Source organism: Phalacrocorax aristotelis, chromosome 6, assembly GCF_949628215.1.
Source record: "Phalacrocorax aristotelis chromosome 6, bGulAri2.1, whole genome shotgun sequence".
In the NCBI taxonomy this organism is placed as follows: domain Eukaryota; kingdom Metazoa; phylum Chordata; class Aves; order Suliformes; family Phalacrocoracidae; genus Phalacrocorax; species Phalacrocorax aristotelis.
This window is the reverse complement of record NC_134281.1, coordinates 16,098,251-16,120,270: the sequence shown is the minus strand read 5'-3', so window position 1 is coordinate 16,120,270 and position 22,020 is coordinate 16,098,251. Positions and strand designations below refer to the sequence as shown.

The 22,020-nt window shown below is 36.0% G+C and overlaps 1 protein-coding gene across 2 annotated transcripts in view; it reads left to right on the top strand.

The window, feature by feature from the left end:
* The window catches only part of CACNA2D3 (calcium voltage-gated channel auxiliary subunit alpha2delta 3), a 486,549-nt gene that overhangs the window by 416,862 nt on the left and 47,667 nt on the right, over positions 1-22,020 (top strand). For both annotated transcript variants that reach the window (XR_012661052.1, XM_075096179.1), the window contains exons 28-29: positions 18,413-18,474; positions 19,420-19,464. Coding sequence is in view for 1 of the 2 variants with exons in the window: in XM_075096179.1 (XP_074952280.1) it covers positions 18,413-18,474; positions 19,420-19,464 (107 nt within the window). In the remaining variant the exon portion in view is untranslated. The remainder of the gene's footprint in view (positions 1-18,412; positions 18,475-19,419; positions 19,465-22,020) is intronic.

Below are 22,020 nucleotides of genomic sequence, written 5' to 3'. Positions count from 1 at the left end.
CTATGCCTAGTTTTTGTTTGAACTAACGAAAGTTATGTACAAGTTTTAACTGTGGTTTCTGTTTTACTGTTCCCTAAGATTGCAGAACAACCAGGGAATCAGGCCCAGCCAGCATGGCTTCATGAAAGGCAGGTCCTGCCTGACCAACCTGATCTCCTTCTATGACAGGGTGACCCACCTAGTGGATGAGGGAAAGGCTGTGGATGTTGTCTACGTGGTCTCCCACAGCATCCTACTAGAGAAGCTGGCGGCTCACGGCTCGGATGGCTGCCCTCTTCACTGGGTAAAATACTGGCTGGATGGCCAAGCCCAGAGAGTTGTGGTGAATGGAGCTAAATCCAGTTGGCGGCTGGTCACAAGTGGGGCTCCCCAGGGCTCAGTGTTGGGGCCAGTCCTGTTGTATATCTTTATCAATGATCTGGATGAGGGGATCAAGTGCACCTCCAGTAAGTTTGCAGGTGACACCAAGTTGGGTGGGAGTGTTGATCTGCTTGAGGGTAGGAAGGCTCTGCAGAGGGACCTGGACAGGCTGGATTGATGGGCTGAGGCCAACTGTATGAGGTTTAACAAGGCCAAGTGCAGGGTCCTGCACTTCAGTCACAACAACCCCATGCAATGCTACAGGCTTGGGGAAGAATGGCTGGAAAGCTGCGTGGTGGAGAAGGATCTGGGGGTGGTCAACAGCCAGCTGAACATGAGCCAACAGTGTGCCCCGGTGGCCAAGAAGGCCAACAGCATCCTGGCCTGTATCAGGAATAGTGTGGCCAGCAGGAGTAGGGAGGTGATCATGCCCCTGTACTCGGTACTGGTGAGCCTGCACCTTGAATACTGTGTTCAGATTTGGGCCCCTCACTACAAGAAGGACATTGAGGTGCTGGAGCATGTCCAGAGAAGGGCAACAAAGCTGGTGAAGGATCTAGAGAGCAAGTCTTATGAGGAGAGGTTGAGGGAGCTGGGGTTGTTTAGTCTGGAGAAGAGGAGGCTGAGGGGAGACCTTATCGCTCTTTACAACTACCTGACAGGAGGTTGTAGCGAGGTGGGTGTTGGTCTCTTCTCCCAAGTTACTATTGATAGAAAAAGACGAAACAGCTTCAAGCTGCATCAGGGGAGGTTTAGATTGGATATTAGGAAAAAATTCTTCACAAAAAGAGTGGTCAGGCACTGTAATAGGCTGCCTAGAGAGGTGGTAGAGTCGCCATCCCTGGAGGTATTTAAAAGACATGTAGATGTGGCACTTCATGGCATAGTTTAGGAAGCGTGATAGTGTTGGGTTGACAGTTGGACTTGTTCCTAGGGGTCTTTTCTGACTTTAATGATTCTATGATTCTAAGATGCTGAAGGATGAACTTTCTGAGATGAGCACACGCATTAGTTGAGAGAACAACAAATTTACAAAAACTGTTGGAAAGCCTGTGGGCAAGTATAGAGGAAAAATACTATATAAAAGTGGATTATTAGCCCTGAAGTTCAGGCAACATTTAAATGTTGATCTCATCTTTTGGTATTCAGCGTTTATACCTGACTTCTGCTTCATCACCTATGAGTGATGCTAAAGTATACAGGTAATACATATTATCATTTAATACAATCCATTTTTATCCAAAGGCACTTCTATTTTAATACTATTTAATTTAGGGCATGATGTCAAATGTGCCAGCCTTCCTTTGTCCATATAACTATAGATGCCTTGGTCAAAAAGGGTGTATTTTGATCTTCTCTATTTGCTTTCATTTCCTTCCGCAGTATGTTATTTTGAACCACAATGGCAGGGCTGACCTTGGTTACTCATGTTTTGACTGAGATGTTTTATCCTTTTCCCTTTTTGAAATGACATTATATTGCTCAGTGTCCATTTTCTCTCCTTATCTGTGTTTCAGCAGAGTTACAATAGATGTGTTCAAAGAACAGTACTACTGGCTTCTCTATTTCTTAAAGTACTCATTGAGAGAAGTAGGCTAATTGCTTTTAGAAGTTGAAGTTCTGCATCATGTGCCTAGTTTACTGAACTAATAATTTCCATACCTCTGGTTTTTAGTGTCAGTAAGATTTTAAATAGGTTTTCATTAGGTACTGCTACAAGCTTCCTTTCTATAAACCCTTTAGCAAGAAAAGAAAGAACAGAGAGCTTTCTGTAATTTGTAGTTTGTGATGATTTGGAGATGTCATGTTCCAAACATAGGCACTTAAGTTACCATTTGTATTTCATGCAACTGAAAGGAGCTGTGATACAGGATTTTCCATGGAAACTAAATGCTTTGCCTACTCTATATGCCATCAGCTGGTCATACTTTTGCACAGCATTGCTTCCTTAGCTTGGAGTTAAGGGATACCTATTTTAGAAGAACAGTTCTGCAGGCTTTCTTAAATTGAAAATGTGAAAACAGTTCTGAGAAAGAGGTAGACACCAATTTATCTGAAGGAGTCACATAAGGCTTAATTCTCTGCAATACTTCATCTGAATGGAATTTGGCTGAAATCAGTCATGCAGAGTGATGTTTCAGTTGCATCATAGTACTATTCAGATTTACACTACAAAAGTCAAAAAAACATTTATCGCCAATCCACTTCATTGTAGTGTCATGGTACTTTTGCTAAGGCATGTCTTGCAGCTTTAAATATTCCTAATTAAGACTTTAGGCCTGGCTCTTCTCCTAAAACCTTAGGGAAATCTTTCATTGAACTCAGCAGAGATAAGATGAAGTGTAATTTGTACTGTTCGTTAACATGCCATTTGAAATGCAAGTGTCAGTATGGTATCAGCTTTCTGTTCTTCTGAATAAGAATAGCGTGAAATGGTGAATAAAATTGATCACTCAAAGATTCAAAACTTTTTGGACCTTTTTTGACAGATGATGGCACCTGTCAGACCTAGGTTTCTAGAGTTCTTGTGAAGTTAAACATGGAAATAAAAAACCACTTCTGAAAGAGAGTAGCTATTTGATTTTTATTGTTATTAATATAATATCTTTAAGACGGATAATTAGGATGAAAATGTAATTGCGGTGGACAAAAATAAGTCTTTTATTCAATATGCTGCTTCTCCATTGAAGGTAAGAGACAAGAGAGGAGACTCAAGTAGGCAATGTTACCCTTTAGAAGAAAGAAAACATTTATGAGTGGACTTCCTTTATTTCTACCTGTGTTGTGAGCAAAGGTGTAAAATCTGTAAATTGGGACTTAAAATCATAATGTTCTGAAAAAAAAGTATGTGCTGTGTTTTCTCTTTTTACAGACTTTTAAGATTCAGACTTCCAAGCTTTTCTCTGGAACCACAAATAAGAAACCCTCCTCTTTTGTTTGTGATGATCTTCTGTTAGAGTTAGTATACACCCTCAATGTGATTTAGAATATCTATTTGGTAGTTTTAAAAAAATGCTACAGGCTATTTCTGCTCTTTGTAGTTGTACACTAAAAACTGATTAGGATATGCTTTGAAAATATTATTTACTAACTTTTTATAAAGCAATAGGTCCAGTGTTTTTGGAAGAGTGACCTTTGCTTCTGGATAAAAGGTTTCTCATTCCATCTTACAGTTTTAAAGAACAAATCCTGCCATATTTTTCTGTCCCAAGATTGCTTAATGCAAATTGGCATGCCTGCTTCTGGACTGCACTCTAATCTGTAACATATGATTGGAAGAATACTTTATGATGTAGCCAAGAAGGCCAATGGTATCCTGGGGTGCATTAAAAGGCGTGTGACCAGCAGATCGAGAGAGGTTATCCTCCCCCTCTACTCTGCCCTAGTGAGACCGCATTTGGAGTACTGTGTCCAGTTTTGGGCCCCCCAGTTTAAGAAGGACAGGGAGCTGCTTGGGCAAGTCTAGCAGAGAGCTATGAAGATGATCAGGGGACTGGAGCATCTCCCATATGAGGAAAGGCTGAGAGACTTGGGTTTGTTCAGCCTGGACAAGACTGAGGGGGAATCTCATCAATACTTACAAATATCTAAAGGGAGGGTGTCAGGATGATGGGACTGAACTCTCTTCAACAGTGCCTGATGGACAGGACAAGGGGCAATGGGCACAAGGTGGGACACAGGAAGTTCCAGCTCAATATGAAAAAAAAGCTTCTTTCCTGTGAGGATGCCAGAGCAGTGGAACAGGCTGCCCAGGGAGGTTGTGGAGTCTCCTTCCCTGGAGACATTTAAAACTCGCCTGGACGTGTTCCTGTGCCCCTTGCTCTAGGTGGCCTGCTCAAGCAGGGGGGTTGGACAAGATGATCTCCAGAGCTCCTTTCCAACCCCCACCATTCTGTGATTCTGTGATTATTGCTTTCATTCATAAAATTCAAATCACTTTTCATAGAAAGTGAAGTATCCTTCCTCCCATTTCACAAACAGGGACATGGAGCACAGAAAAGTAAGGTGATTTGGTCACAGTTGCACAACAGTTAAACACCAGAGAAGGAACAGACTCTAAGCCTTCTAGCTCCAGTTCAGTGCTTTTGCCACTGGACTACACTGTCTTCATAGGCAGATGTTCTTTGACAGAAGTTTCACAGAAATCCAGATGTCATGGGATAATGTCCTTATTTACGATGACTGTAAAACAAGACCAATGTTGTAATTTAAGAAAAGAGATTATTTAATAGATATAAGACCAGTTAACACATTTTAAGCAATGGCAATGCTGATGTTTCCTGTTTTTCAGCGATTAAGATGGGCTGAACAATGGAGGGTTTCCCATGGTAAAGTACTGATGTAAATATTTCTTCTGGTAATATAATTAGGAAGTATTGGCTGCAGTTAATGTAACTTAAACAAAACATGTTATCCTCGGCAAACTTGTTAAACAGGCATAGCTCTGTCTAAAAAGAAAACAGGGGCATATAGTGTTTCCATGGAAACTCAGTTAAAATGCTGATTTGTGGATACGATCATAATCAGTACCACAATCTCATCTGATTGAATTAAATGAAAAAAAGTCTTCGTTATGAAGTCAGCACAGTATAAAAGTATCTCTACACATGCAGAAGTCACAGTCTTCCATCCTTATAGATGTCTAACCGCACACAAAAGCAGGGAAATTTGTGTGGCACTCTTCTCTTTTTCCTTCTATGGTCCCTTGTACCATTTTTAATAAAAATATCAAGGTCAGAATTTAAAATAAATCTGCTTAAATATACTTTATTGAAGTTGGTTATAGCTTACTGCATCTCTAATGTGTGTGTGTTTGATTTCCTTTTTTTAATGAAAGGGAGAAGGGCTTTTCCCTTAGGGTAGAGCATATCAGCTCTGTACTCTAAAATAATAGAGAAGATAATCTTTGCTTCCCTGTAGACATGCTGAGAAGATTTATTAATTCTGAAAGAGATTCTGGCATCCTTGTTTGCAAAACAGCAGTAAAATGCAGAGTTGATTGAATTGACCCTATTACAAAATTAAATGTTTTATAAAATATAGCAAAATTTCCAAGAGAACTTTTCTCATTTAGAAATGTCTACATTTTGGAAAGTGGTATTTCGAATTTACTTTGATGCCTAGGAATACAGTAGACACTTCAGAATAACGATCTAATGTTCATTGAACACAGTGTGAAATAAGTGCTTCTGGAAATCCCATCAGTATCACTCTCCCTTTGGTATATGCCTTAAGAGCTATAAAAATCTGGCCGATGGAAGGCTAACTTTCTTTGTAAGTAAATAATAGGTTTGCATTTATACGACAACATAATTTCTGACAATTCTTGCCAAAAGTCCTTTTTTGAGTGGAGATTTGAGGACTTTTTGCATTCTCCAGAGCACCATTCTGGAAGGTGGTAAGTATTCTTATCATATGCTGGGCATCCCTTAACTCTCATATACTTCAATGAGCACTAACAGTGCTCAACACCTTTCAGGCAGAACCCCCGCTGAATTTGCACCTATCGTGCAACTTAGTAGAAAAGAAGCTATTTAGTATGATAAATCCTTAGTTTAATGGAATATCAAAGACAGCTACCTTTCAGCAGATCTTCCTGATTTATTTCAAAGCTGTTCCATTAAAGAGGATTACAGCTGGTATCCATGATATTGATTTTCCTCAAAAGTTATTACTTTATACCTCTCAAATATGCTTTACTGCTATATTGACAGCTAAATCCTACTAATCATTAGGATATAAATTGTAATATACTACTTGTTGAAGCATCTGGGTAATGGTTTATATGATGGAAGTATAGTACATTTGTACTTCTGTTGTGGAAGTCATGTCAGGACTTACACTATTTACAGAAGTTAACTCACCCCAAGAAGTTCACTTATGAGCATAACTTGGCACACACATCTCAGGCAATGATGACATTTTATCAAGAAATTTTAAAAATCTGTCAGAGTCTTTTAATTTTATCAGTCTCAACATTTTAAAAAAAAAACTACTTTATTGTTTTCTTGCAGTATCCTTTCAAGACATTTATTAATTATGTACTCAGCCATAAATTAGTCAAGAGATTGTTCGCTGTATTTTGTGGCATTAAGGAGGTCATTTCAACTTTGTCTAATGAAGCAAATAAGCTCTTGACTAATTTTCAGCAACATGAAGACCTCTCTCAATTCATGAATATGCACAAGATCAGACCTAAGCAAACATTTCTGCTGAAGAGTATATAGGTGTATGTAGCAATTCTGAAGATATTAATTTGTTATTTTTCCTGAAATGTGGTAAGTAGACAAGTAAAATAGAAAGCTGTCATTCTACCCCTCAACACCTGACCTGTTGGATGCACATTAGCTATTTTCCAGTTCACACAGTTGAACTTCTTCAGATTAGATAAAGATAAATTATAGATAAATATAGATAGATATCTTCAGATTAGATAAATTATTTTCCCCAATATAGTTTATTCCTGAGAGGTATAATTAACATTTATTGACAGGGTTTCAAATTGCTGGCAATATAATCTAAGATAAGTAAATGTGAAAATGTCCAGATTATGGCTGATGTTAATCCATGGGTTTAGAAACTGAATAAAGTATACATCTTCAAGTAAGATGTTTATATGTAATATACTGAATACATCCTGGAAGATGGTATTTCTTTTCTTTTACACATACAAAGATGGAGAATATAAAAAAGAAGAAAACTTATATTTCAGTATACTGGAAAATCTTTCAGTGTTAATCTAAGATTACTTTCTGCTCCTGACATCGTTTAAATCTCTAGTTCAGGATATTCCAAGAATGCTAGATTATAGCTCAATCATTACCTCCTTTTTTTGTTGAACTGTTGAGCTGTGTTCTTTTCATTAAAAAAAAAAAAAAAATGCATATTTGATCCAAAAATGAAAAAAACAGGCAAACAAAGCAGCTTTTTCAGCAAATACTGTTCATGGAAAAGTATCATGTCTGTATCTTTTGCTATTACTGTCTTTTAAAATTGTTCACTAAAAGACAAACATAAATCAAGAGGGCTGCAAATCCAGCAGTGCTATTTTCTTTGTGTTTGCAACTACAGAATACTATGGAACTACTCAGGTCTATTTAAAACACAAAAAAAATGTAAGCACCGAGTCTTTTGGGCATGTACATTTTTTTGTATCTTTCTAAAAGTATAGATTACCATTATGGGGTTAAACAACAAAAACATGGTTAAATAAAGTAGTGATCTTAGAAAAATAAAAACATGAAAACTATTCTGGAACATTTCAGTAAATATTTGACTTTTAAAACATCCAATAGGTATGGTGGTGAAAGGCTGGAGAGTTGTATTCATTATGAAGTATTTCTGATGTATTATTTGACTTCAAATAACATTACTCATGTTTTTAGTAATTTAAAGTAATTTCCTAATAACAGTATAGCACAAACAGTTTGTAGAGAATGTCACAGTTATAATAATAACAACTCAGTCAATAAGAGATCCAAGACTTATTTCCAAATTATGTGATTTGAAAAAAATGTGGATGTTTTCTCACTTGGTGTCCAAAATTTCATTTGACTAATGAGATTTCATATGTTGGCAGACCTTGTATGCATGCAAGTACCCACGACGATAACTGGATAGAGCAAGCAGTTGGTAGTCAGTGTGTTCTGGAGGTGGGAAGAATTGAATTCTAGCACTCTCCCCTCCATGCTAAGATTGGTAGCAGTAGAATCTTCATGCCTTGGCTTCTAGGTCAATGGTACAATAGAAGGTATTGAGCTGACATGGGACAAACTGGACAGAGACCTCATGAGTTCCTTTTGCAGTGGATGCCGCAACATTTACCTTTAATGTCTCTTCCAAAGTATTCTGTGCCTGGCAGTAGGACAACTTGTAGCCATTCTGCTATGACAGGATTTCAGTTTGGGTGGGATAACCCTCTTTGGAAATAAGAGCAACAGAAGCTTTCCCTATTTCTTAAATCAGCCTTTCTCACAATGCTGAGATATGTACATATGGAATTTTTTGTCAATACAATTAGATAGTAGTGAGGGGAAAGTCTGAGAAAAGAAGATACTCTCAAGGTTTGGACACATATTTTAGTTGCAAGTGGAAGCAGAAAGCCTGACATCTTCTAGGAGAATCTGCTCACAGTCTTCAAGAGTTCAGATAAGTATCCTAATTTCTGGATGTTTGTCTAAACTTTGAGACTCAGGGTTCATTAACTGCAGACTTGAAATCACAGCCCTTTGGCTGAGATGCGAAAGGTATACTGGCTAAGCTACTCTGAACTAGGACCTCAGCTGTAAGAAGTAAAGCTTTTCTTGAGAACTTGGCAAGTCATGGATCCTCCCTTAAGGTTTATAAATGTGCTTACAAATATATATTGTTCTTATTTTTTGTTTCAGTCATGGGATGTACTTGAACATTGCCAAAAAATGAGCAAGAAAGCCCTATAAAACTAAAAAATGGTTAGGGAGTTATTAAATACCATCACTGCTTCATTATTTTAGTGTTACTGTGATCAGATTTCAGTCTTCACATGCTTCCTGTATCATCAGAATTCAGAAATATTTGTCAGACTAGTGGCCATGCAAGGAGTTGTTGGAAGAAAGCTGAATGCTCATAGGAACTCTTTATAAAAATCCTGCCACAAGGACAGTTTTCTTTATGATGACACTTGCCTTCTCTCTGCATGCTATGGAAGCATTCCTCAGGGTAATAATACTATTCAACCAACCTTCCTCTCCCTTCCTCCCTTCCTCCTTTCCTCCCTTCCTCCCTTCCTTCTTTCTTTCCTCCCTTCCATTTTTCTATGGAATGAACCAGGTGTCAGTAGGTGTCAGGTATTTTCTAAAAGTCACGGGAAGATACTCCAGACAAAGCTTAACTGTGCCCCACCTCACCCCCTTCAAATTGTGCAGTCTAAACCAATCTTTTACACTATCAGTGTACTCCTTGTATTTCTCAGGAACAAGGTATCTTTCCAGCAAAGTGCACTTAGTGTAATTTTGCGTTCCAAGTAGTTACCTTCCTCCAGGCTTATGCAAGGAGGTTTTCTTGGGGTTTTTTTGGTTTTGTGGGTTTGTTTCTTGTTGGTTTTTTTTTTGATTACAAATGGATTCCCACGTAGCTCCCTTAAGCTATGCTCCTGGTACACAAGGCTTATCATGGGGTAAATTAGTAGATTTCTGTGGGAGCCCTTTGTTAGAGTGTTGGCAGCACATGAGCTACTATCTTGTAAAGTTTGCAATATAGTGTAACTGTCTGAATGATAATTTACAGATAACCCGTTTTCCTCCAAGCTCCTCAGTCAAGCCTCCTGAAAAGGCAATGGACTTTCAGTCAACAGCGTCTATATTTTCTTATGTTTTCACTCAATTTATATCCTTTCTGTGTTTCCTCCTGCTCCTGCTGCTACTTCATTAGTCCTCCAGAAGGAAGATATGTGTCAGGGAGTCAAAGGGAGTCTGGTTTGTGATGATGTTCACAGACTGCCCTCCACAGTTCAGTTTGTCAGGGGTTGGCTGCAAACCAAGCCCTTCAGCTTTCCCTGGTGGTTTGAGTTTGGATGAACTTCAGCCTCCCAGCAATCATCATCCTGCTCCCCTTTCAGCTTGGCCTCACATCAAGTTCACAATATCTCCTCCCTCTCTGCTTGAGCTTCGCCTCCAGGAAATACCAGTTGCCACTGCCTTCCCTGTATCTTGGGAGTTTCCATCCAGACAACAGCTTCCACCACTAATTCTAAAAATCTTCTTGAAGAAAATAGCAGGTTTGAGGTTCATGAGCCATCTGCCAAAGAGGCAGAACTTCACCTTTCTATTGTCTATTTAAGAAGAATTCACTCATTTACATGTTGCATCCTGATAGCTCTGTTGAAGGAAGTCTTCTTTGTGTTGCTAAAATCTTATGGTGTATTATGACATATGAAAACTGCCTCCCATAACAAACTGATAATTATATAGGACTTTAAAACGTGTGTGTGTGTGTGCAGTCATTCCACTTATTTGATGATAAGAAGATAAAGGTAAGATACTAGTAATAATACAGTACTTTTTCCTGATTATTGTTTAGAACCCAATTCTACATGATAATTGGCACTTTGAGATTTTTTTTTTTTATTTTACATTGTATCTAGGTTTAAAAAAAGTTGTTTTAGGAAAAAAGCAATCTGTAAAGGTTAATGAGGCACTGTAGCTCAGATTTTGGTGGAAAAGGTAGGTGCGTATTTACATGGATTTCAAATGGTTTTAATATTAAAATAACTGTAAAATATTAAAATAATGTAAGGGTACCTAAATATGCAATAGACACATTGTGCAGATAGACAAGAAGGTTTCATGCTGGAGAAGCTACAAGAAAAGTTGTAAAGAACATTAGAAATCTTCACAGAGGTAAATAGTAAAATATAAAAAATACTCTCAACAAAACAACACATTGCAGAGAACAGTTTGTGAATAATAGTAGTATCTTATCCAAATGTATAACTGATACTTTGTTTTTGCTGGGGTAGGAACTATGCCTTAGTTTGGCACAGCTTTTTGTCAATTTCAGTCTTTTATCACAGGCTACTTACAACAGTTCATTATGAATGTGGCTAGTATCAGTATGAAGTATTGAGGATACACAACACTTCCAGTTGTAAGCTCATGCTTTCAGTATATTAAAAAATAGCTAAACTTAAACTGTTAGGTTGATGTTTTTGTGTTGGATGTCTGAATCAGGTTCAGACATTCCATATAATAAAACTAATATTTTTTCATATTAAAAGAAAATTCTGGGGATCATCTTTTTGAAAATAGGACCTGAAGAAAATGGGCTGGGGTGAGAAGAGGAAGGTATGGGTAGAATGGAAAAGGTCACTGAGATCAAGAAGGAAACTGAATGAAGTGTGAAGTTTGGAAGGGTGAAACTGCATTTTATTGTGCAAGTAAACTGAAACTGGGATTAGAAGCAGTCTGGGAAGTGCACATTTTACGAATGGTCATTCATATTTTTTATATATCCTGCATGTGATGAAAGAATGACTATCACTGGGAATATAGCTTTGTTGGGATGATACTAGAACATAACTATACTACTGTAAGAGAGTGCCTGTTGGAATACCTCTAATTTATTAGCTAAGATTTCTTGAAATTGAGGGGAAAAAATGTGTACATTTTAATTACAGTACATAACATATGTTTTACAAGTATTTTTAAGGGCACGGTCTTTAGTGGTGGGAGTCTTCCACTAATCTGTACTACAGGTGTGTTTTGGCAGTTATGGTGTTTATTTCTCAATATTATGTGTTGGGGTGTAATATTCAGCATCTCATTATTTGGATGAGTTAAAAACTCAAGACAGAGATTTTTAACTGAAACAGTTTTAGAATATAAATATAAAAGTGCAAGCAACTTTTTTTAAAGTAGTTAAAGGTGTTCTGGAATATTTCACATTTAGTTATTAGGTATTTTAAAAGATAGTAATAAGAGGTAATGAGAGTAGGCAGAAAGAAGGGAATCTTAAGGAGTCTAAGCTTAATACACAAAGGTGATATAGATTAAAAAAATAATCCTGCTACAAATCTGTCTCCAAGACTTCTTATATTTAAGCCAAGTTAAACCTCATTTAAGATAATTCCATCAGAAATAGGAGACCTAAGTGTCCTCAAAATGTTGAGCGTCTTTAATAGGAGAAAGAATCTTAGTCTATACTGTATTCTGTGGGAAAAGGGAAAGGAGACCCTAAGATATTTTTCTAACCTTGCTGATCTAGTGCTTTTATATAGTGTAATGTTCTATAGATATTTCACAGAATGGAAATATTTTTAGTTTTTACTACTTTTTCCTTAATTATGTATTTGGAATCCCTCTGCTAGGTTTATAGGGAGATTCAGCTCCTCTCTTGCCTGAAATAAATCAGTCTAATCTATTTTCCTCTCTTAAGTAGGAGATGATTATTTTTACTTAGAGCCTAAAAGCTCTTGTAATTCTGTGCATGGCTGTAATTTGTTGAGGAAGGCTTTCCTTATCTTTCTGTCCATTTGCTTCACCATGGAGCTCTTGAAAGGAACTCAGCCAGTCCTGATCTGTTCTGAGTAGTTATTTGTTTTCCTTCATGTTTGCCTTGATCCTAAGCAGCCCTGAGCTCTGTAGCAGTTAAGCACTTCCCGATACTGTCCTTAAAACATCTCACTGAAAGAGTAAAACATTACCCTCAGCCACAGAATCAATGCATACGGAAATCACTTATTTAACGGTAATTATCACTGAGCCAAGATTTTAACTTCTCAACCATCTGTTATTTCATGGAGTATGCACTACAGAATAGCAGCCGCTTTATTAAGCAAAGGAAAGAAATCTCAGGGAGCTAATAACTGTTTTCCTTAGGCAGCATTAAAGGTATTTACTAGAATCACCTAAGTAAATTTGCTAACATGATTGAAACAAAAAATTGGATTTGCAACATTCATTTGAAATTATAGATTTTGTGTTACATGGAGAAAGAGTCTTAATACCCCTCCGTCATCTCACATAAGTTGATCTCCTGTATACCTCTAGCTCCAGGCCGCCCTCCCCAGTGGCATTACAAAAGAAAGGCAGCAGTGAAGACAAAATCTTTTCTCCTCATCTTTACTCACTTTTTTCCTGGCTGAAGAAAAATAATTTATATCCCTTGGTCATTTTGATTAAACCAAGCCTACAAATGTTGAAGAATACTTGATAATATACTTTAAAATATATATTCCATGTAAAGATCAATTATTGTTTATGTTGTTTGTGTTTTGTTTTTAATTAAAAATGTGGATATTATCTGGATACCTTGCTGAGCAATCTTTAGAAAAATTTCATTGCAAATACACTTTTTTACTTTAACCTCAGTGGTAGCAGTTACACTGGGAGACACTAAACAAGGAATTGGTGACATGGGAGATATAATTCTGAAGTTTCCCCTTTTCACCACATAAAGCCAGTTTGTAAAACATAGATTTAAATATAAAGTAGCTTGGAGCACAGGTATTTCATTCTGAAGTTCTGAAATGCTGAACGTCTAGGGATTGCTCAGAAGAATGTATTGGCTCTAAAACGTTTTGAAGTATATTTGAATAGTTCTTAAGGCATTAACTGACCCGACCAAAAAATATCCTGCGATCATTACAGTGTTCTTGAAAAGCTCAGGGAAAAAAAGCCTGCAAAAATGCTTTAGTATCACCTCAGGGGTTGAAAAGAAAATTATTTTCCCATACACTAAGACTGCTAATTCTTTTGAATGTAGAGGCATTCAAATTATTATTAGCTGAATTGCAGGAGACGTTCATAATTGTCATTTATTATATATTGCATAGGATATAGAATATTTAGAGGTTACTCATTCGGTGACAGGGATGTTCCTATATGGAATTGTGTGAGGAACAAAATATAAAGAAACTAAAATGGTGACGTTAAAGTCTCACATTAAGACACACCTCTTCAAAGAAAATGTCTATTGTTGCTTTCACCACACCATGTTTATGGGAGCTGAGTTTTCTCCTATCCTGCAACATAGGTACACATCCTAGAATTGTTTAGGTTGGAAAAGACCCTTGGATCACCAAGTCCAACTGCAGATCAAGTCCAACCCTCATGTAGCACTCCATTATTTAATAACAAGTAAAAGGATTACAAAATTCTAATTGAGGAAATACTTCACAAAGGAACTATGTAATCTGTTTTGTGTTACACTTAAAATGTTGCCGCTATAATGTTTTATTACCTTGACCAGAGTAGACTAAGTTTAAGATGCATTTGTATTTTACCTCCTTCAATGATATTGTACATCAGAGAGTAGTGATAAAGCTCTTTTAAAATTTAGGTAAAGATAAACTGAGTCTTTTTTTAAAAAGTAAGGAAGACTAACTAAATTGATAATGCCTGGGCCTTCAGTTTCTACACGAAGTACACTACTGCTGAAATCATGGGAATCTGCTGGAGTGGGAGCAAACCTAGTATTACTCACTATCTTTTATTTCCCCTCACAGTCTGTCCAAGAAAGCATGAAAATTCATAGAGCTAATACTATGAAAACAAAACTGCAGCTGCTTGCCTCCTGTCATCTTTGTGACGAGGGATGCTCTGTGTTTCATAGAAATTAGTCCCAGTATTTCAGTTGTCTTTATACTACAGCCTTCCATTGTGCAACTCATTAAAACATGCACATGGAATCTTTTACAGATGAGCTTTGTTGCAACTATTTTGTTACTGTTTCAGATTCTCTCTCATGTAGTAAGTAATTTATACTGGACACTAGACAACCAGTACATATTCACTTTCTTTTTATTTAAGGAAGATTCTAGGCTATATATTTAGGACTTCTCTAAAAACATTTACACTTAAATCTTAGAATCATAAAATAATTTAGACTGGGAGAGATCTCCTAAGGTCAGCTAGTCCAACATCCTGCTCAAATTTGTGTATACAGGCCACTTCATTATGAGGGAACAAAAGTTTCAATTGTTTCTTAATGTATATTACAGTTTCGTTAATAGTTTACAAGAAACAAAAATGACTTTTAATCAAATTTTCTTTTGCCAGGTATTTCAAACAGACCAGCCATGGCAGATCAAATAATCTCTAAATTATGGAGGTTTATCACTGACATATAATGGAATATTGTGTATTCTAATATCATTGTTATTGATCTGTACTGGGATTTTGCGGTTTAGATATACTATAAGTCTTGGAAAGATGATATATGTGTTGGATATGTAAGCACAAATGGATGAACTTCCATAAATGTAGTGGAATAGATCTTTTTCTTCATCCTTCAAAGTTTAATAAATGTTTCTTACAGGCTTAAACCTTAAAATTATGTTTGATAACAACTCTGTCCTTTTACATAATCAGGATAGTGAACTTGATAATTTTCTCAATTTTGGCAACTGCTTCTCTACTCTGGGTGGTGGTGTCTCTAATAAGATTGCAAGCTCCAAAGGGTCAACCTTATCAGGACCTTAAATGGACAGTATCTAATCACAGTCCACTCATCTGTGTGTATTAATGAGCAGCAGTATTTCTAACTGATAGAACAAGGCTTGGGAGAGCACAGATCTGTGTTTTATTCTAAACCTCGCTATTGTGACTCTCAATACCAAAGTTCACACAAAGATCTGATATACATCTCCTTTATGCATCATTTTCTCAGCAATAAAATAAGAATATAAAGACTTAACCACATTTAGTGACTATTTTGAGATTCTTTGTTGAGAGGTACTCTATAGTAAGTATAGGTGGTTGAAGTTGTTAGTGTTCATGAGTGAGGAACAGAATTTGTAAAGCACCTGAGAGTCCAGAGGTGGAGACAAGCATTTTGAAGGGTTTATAGAAATGGTTAAACAGATCAGGAACCTGCTTTGTTATGGAGCCATAGAAATCAGTAAGAGGTAATAGCAACTCTACATAAACACTTCTGAAAATCTGCATCTTTAAAAATCTAAACTCTTTTGAAAATTCTTTTTTTCAGGAACTCAGCCATTCAAAACAGATTAGCCAGAGGATGCTGTTATAAAATCACTTGGGGAAAGATGCAGCTCCATGGATCTGTATATCTTATTTCTTTTGTTCCCCAGAATAAAATGCCTACTGGCTTACAGCTCAGATGAAAGTGAGGTTGACTCCAGTAGTTCCTGTCAGGTTACCTTTAAACTGAGAGCTCAGAAACGTTTAAAGATTTGCAACACAGATTTAAGAATTTACATTTTTCCAATGCAGAGTAAAGACAACTATTGCTCACTCCAGTTTCCCTTAGATATCATGTTTTATTGCTTAGAAAGCTTGTTCATTCTGTATCTTTTGGAAAAGAAGTCTGATCCTCCATGATCAGAATGCTATTGATTCCGCCTAAAGTCTGCAAAAGATGATGTTCTTTGCAGGTTGGAGTCTTGGACTGTGAGTCCAGTCTAGGCCTTTATTCGGCAAGGTACCTATTTGTGTATCTAATGTTGATCGTGTGTCTTGCTTCAGGGAATTCAACAGGAATGCTCACATGCAGAAAACAAGGCATAAACTTTACTTGCTGAAATCAAGAAGACTTTTAGTGATATAAATGGTTTTACATTAATTTTTACATTATTAAATGGATTAGTAGAAATGTAGTATGAGATTGACGTTTCAAATACTGATATAGCATCCAGAAGCAACATGATTCCCTTGTGGAAAGTTCCTGAAAATGTGTGTGTTTTGCCTCCATTTGGAAAAGGCAGTAGGACGTGCAGGTCACCTGCATGCTAGGCATGAACCTAAAGGCAAACAACAGATGAAAAAAATATGTGCTGCATGGCTGTCAGATAGCATCTTCTCATAGACCATAAAATAAATTACTAGATAATAAAATGTAGCTGGAGAGAGTCTCCTCTGGAGTTTATTCAAAAGGAGAACTGGATTTCTCTACTTACTTTTTTAAGCAAAAATGTCCATGAGTTACAGATAGCATAAAACTATTTATAACCTGCTATCATAAGAAAATTCCTTATGCAATTTCACATCCCATTGTATCAGCTCATTACAGATTTCATTTCACATACTTTTTCCTACCTGCTAACACAAAATAAAATATATGCATGACATCAGCATGTGTGCATTTGCAAAAGCACGTACCAGTAATCTAAATGTAAATATGTCTTTAAATGATCCCTGCTGTGGATCCTAGAGGAAGAATGAGTAAATAAAATTTTCTTCAATTTTTCCAAAACAACTGAATTTTTTAAGCTTTGTTTGTTTTTAAACAAAACATTGTAGCAATGAATTTGCTAGAATTTAGGTCTTCAGACTTTCAAGTCTTTAAAAACTGTAGCTTTTGTGAAGAAAATAGTATACTAAGGTTTTAATCTATAGTCATTAGGGCTCAGTTCATTCTTTTTACCCTGGCAATTATGTATCCTCTAAGCTGACATGAAAGATCTGTAGGGCACTGAACTAGAACCCATTGATAAACTGAACAGAACGACTGGAATATCACTTGGTACAGGGCCAGCACTGAAACACTTTTGCAGAAAAGCCTGGCACAAGGTGTGCTCTGTGAGTAAGCGGGAGCATAACTGGTATGGTCTAGGGATGCAGCAATAGCTGGTAAGAGCAATCAAAGCAGACGTCTTTAGCCCTTCTGTCCCTGTATTCCTGACATATTCATCATATTAATTTTTTTTTTTAATAAAAGGAAGCTAATTCAGAAACTTTCAGCACAGGTAGATGGATATGTTATCATTGTCTTAGTTCAGGCAGGTGAAACCAGAAGAATCAACTGCCTTTGGAGCTTATGCAAACCATAATGCATTATATTGTTGTTCAATAGAAACAATGTAGTGCTAGGTCTGATAGGAACATCAGACTAGGCTGGAAGAAAGGTTCACTTCTATTAGGAAAAACATAATCCCACCTGAGTTTATGAGAAATATGTAATTCAAACCATTAGTATCTTGAATCATTATTTAAAAATTATAAGCTATTATCATTAGCATCTTTAAAAAAACCACTAATTTTTGTCAGAGACTTTCATTTGACAGAACTGCAGATAATGCTCTTAATTTCAATTTTTTAAAGAAGTTTTTAATGTTTGAAACAGGCTTCTTGTGTTCCACTGGTAATTCATGGATTAAATGACCCAAACCCAATAACTTGAAATATTAAGCAGAGTTTTCATGTTGTTTCAACACATCTTCATGTGTTTCAGCACAAAATACATAATGTGTGTTCCTACAGCTGTTATATTGGTATCAGTAAAGTATGAATTTGAGATAGATGTGGACAGAAATATGCTAAGCTTGTGGTTCTTTGGTGTTAATTATGGAGGCATATGCAATTTAATTAATGTTTGCCTTGTGTATTCTTCACATTATAATAGCAATATCTTCATGTTTAATCAAACTGTAAGTGGTTAAAATATGACTGTGTGGTCTCTTCAATTTAATTAGTTGTGGGGTTTTTATTTCAGGGCTTACTTCCCCTTTATATTATACACTGTTATTCCTTCTGATTGCTTTCAAATAATAATTTTGAGAGAATTAAACACACTGGTTTTATTTTTTTATTAATATTATTAGTTGTGTCTTTCCCAGCTGTAGGTATCCAGATGAAACTTGAATTTTTCCAGCGGAAATTTTGGACTGCAAGCAGACAGGTATATTTTAAATTGAGATTTTCTTTGTCATTGAATCCACAACAGCTTTCTAACTGTGCAGGTGATGATCTGCATTTTTTTTTGTCACAGCAAAACTATTGTAAAGAAACTACGTATTTGAAATATATAATGTCTAGCTTTTCTGATTTACATTCCAGTTCATAATTACAAATAAGAGAATTCAGTGGTCAGAAAGAGTTGCTTGATCCCATTTTTATAGAAGCAAATAGAAAGATTATTGATTTTAAGCCTATACATAAGGAGTTACTTTGTTGGCCTGACACATGTTGATTTTCTCCCTCAGACAAAATGGAAACAGTAAACCAAACTGTGATGTTTATTCATTTTCAGTGATAGCAGAATTATGTCTCTCACTTACTTAGGACCTATCTTCTAACATTCAGTAACTGAATTATCACATAGATTAATAAACTAAACTGGATTACTGAATTATGTTTGGTGTTCATAGTCTTTAATAAACTATACCTAAAATGTTCAGAATATAGAATTTGTACTCATTCAAGAGGATAATAATGTACTTTCTAAAGATTAGGAAATGCCATCCTTATTTTGAGAATAGATTGGAACTGTATTGTTTCAGAAAATAAGCCCTAAAATGCAGGTCCTACCCCACCCCTATTGGAAAATCATGTATTCTTGCTTACAAATGGTCTCCAAACTTCTAACACATGGAGGAAATTATGGTGTTTAAGAGAGTTGAAATTGTTACGGAGTGAATGCACCCTTTCTCTGCAGACAGGAACAGACCAGATTGGTGAACAGATTTAAAACTGTCCTAGTCATTTTTAGAACAACTGCTGTCAGATAAAAATATAATCAATATCATCTTCTTTATAATTGTGCTCAAATGGATTTTTAAAATGTCATATTTTGTAATAATCAAATAAGAAATTAAAATATTTTATTCATTTTTGATATCTCTAGTGTGCATCTCTCGATGGCAGATGCTCTATAAGTTGTGATGACGAAGTAAGTATTTAAGAGATTTTTTTTTCATTCATACCTCTAGTGCAGTAGAACATAAAGCTGATGAATTTAGTTTTAACATCTCATTGTACATTATGATCTCCTGGTGTAATCTGGAATCACCTTCTAAATATTATTCTATTTAGATAGTGAAACTTTTTAAATGACTGCTTACAAACATCCATTTTATTACAAGATTGACACCAATACCTCAAATATGCGTTGTAACTTGTGCTTTGTGAATCCAGTTTTGGAAATAATTTGAAGATGTTCTAAGGCATTTTTTTACTACTCCATTGTTCATTTTAGAAGCTAATCGCTGATGTTCACACTAGAATTAGACATGAATTCCGAGTTGAATCTGTGCAGAACTAATACATTAATAGTACTTCAGAAACAAACAAAAAAAAGTAACCTTAGACAGTTTGGCTTAACAAACTCTTCAAAGTAGCTTTTTGTGTAGTTTAATTTGTTATATAAAAATAGTATTTTTAATATCATATGCATAGATTTTTACAAAGCATTTGACGTCATACCATATGATGTTTTGGTTAAGCAACCAATGTAACACAGGTTAAGTGAATTAAAAAGTGGTTGATAAAGCACAGACTGTATTGATATATGGGAAGGAATTAGGCATACAAGATTCTAGACAATCAGAATTGGTTTTGAGATATCGTATCATGTATAGTTAGTGATTTGGAAGAAAAAGTAATTACTGATAACATCCATGTGTTACCTCTAACCTGAGTGAATGGTGTGAGGAGATCTGGATCACCTGACAAACTGTGCTTGAACAAGGCAGATGAATTTAAGTGTGATAAAATGTAAGTTCATATATCTGGAAATAAAAACTGCAGGCTGTATTTGTATGATACTTTTCATACAGTCGCCAAAAGAACTATTACAAAACATACATAAAAGGCCTGTTTGGCTCTATAATTCACTCTAATACAATGGTTTTGCAATCTTTTTTAAAGTAGGATAAGATTTTTTTTAATACAGTTATAAAGTTTTTGTACAGTTTTATTCAGTTTTTTGTACATGCTTCAGTGTTTTCAGGAAAGCTTCTATCTGTGTGGCTAAGAGTCAGCAGTAAGCACATCATTAGTTTTTACACCATTTTCAGCAAAGCATAACATAGAGTACTCACCACAAGCCATGAAAAACTGAGCAGTTACCCCCACCGTTGTAAACTCTGGTGTTTCAACAATGCCTTCTCATCTCTTTTCTCTGAAGCCATTTGTTCTGAATATCTTCAAGTTCTCACAAGTTTGTGTCACTACTTTTTACAATAGGAACCCACATATATTATTTGTGGTATTCCATAAGTCTTTATTTTCTCTTTGTCTGCTGTCTCTACTTATCATTCGTATAGTCTCATGTCTCTCTCTGACCGTCCCAGTATTTGAAATAGATTCCCACTTCGTATCACAGAGGTGCGGCTTGCCCTGTGTTAATGTATTTCCAATGAAATCTCCATCACCTGCACCGCTGCCCTGACTGTAATTCTGCCTATACAATAGTTAATTCATTTGGAGTATGCTCTGTGTTTTGTAGCACTGTTTGTTCAGGGCTGTTCAGGACATTAAAAAAATTAACAAGAATGGTTACATAAGGCACTGTGTGATGTTTCCTGTAGTGAAAGTTAGCAGAGTTGGGCTTTCCTGAAAATAGGTAATTCAAAACTTTAAATAACCATGGTTAAAAAAAGTTCACGAATGTGTTTGAGGAGTGCTTCCTAAAGTGTGCTATTATTGTATTGGATATTTAGTTGTTTAAGGAAAACGTTATTTTAATTTTTTTACTACTTCTGTGTAAATTAATTTATAAAAAGTTAAAAAAGTACATCATCAGTCCTAGCAATCTCACTTCCAGGATGCTACTTCACAACCTCATATACTGTGACACTGAAATGTGTTTTATTAAGTGAGTCCAGGACATAGCTGCAGTGATAAAATTTTAAAAGATACACGTCTGCTTATTATGAGGTTTAGATCACAAAAACCATTCCAGGGAGAAAGGCAGAACTTAAAACATCAGCAGTTACAGGAGTGGAACACTAACTTCTTCAGCATACCAAATCAGCAAAACTTACAACAAACTATAATTCCTCTACTAGGACCCGGGGATCTAACAGTTGGAGGATAGAGATAGCAATAAATAATAGAAAATAAAATCTGCAGTAAGCCAAAACACAAAGGCCTGATGATCACGCCATCTTTGGCAATGAAATGGACCATATAAGTCAATATATCTTTTGCATTTCTAGCTATAACAACTTACAGACTCGTCCATTTAAAGCTTGTATCATTTTAATAATTAAAGTTTTCTAAGTAGAAAACTTCCAAGAAGTAATGAATAAACAAAGCAGATTCCACACAGATGTGGGTAAAAGTTCTTACTTAGCCCAAATTTCAGGCTGTCATTTACATATTAAACGATTTTAAGGTGAGCTCATAATGTTTATTACCCCATTCTCCTAAGAATGATCAGACATCTATTGAAAAAGAAGGTCTGTAGAATTGTTAATTACCTAAGTTTTGTGGCCTTGCTTTA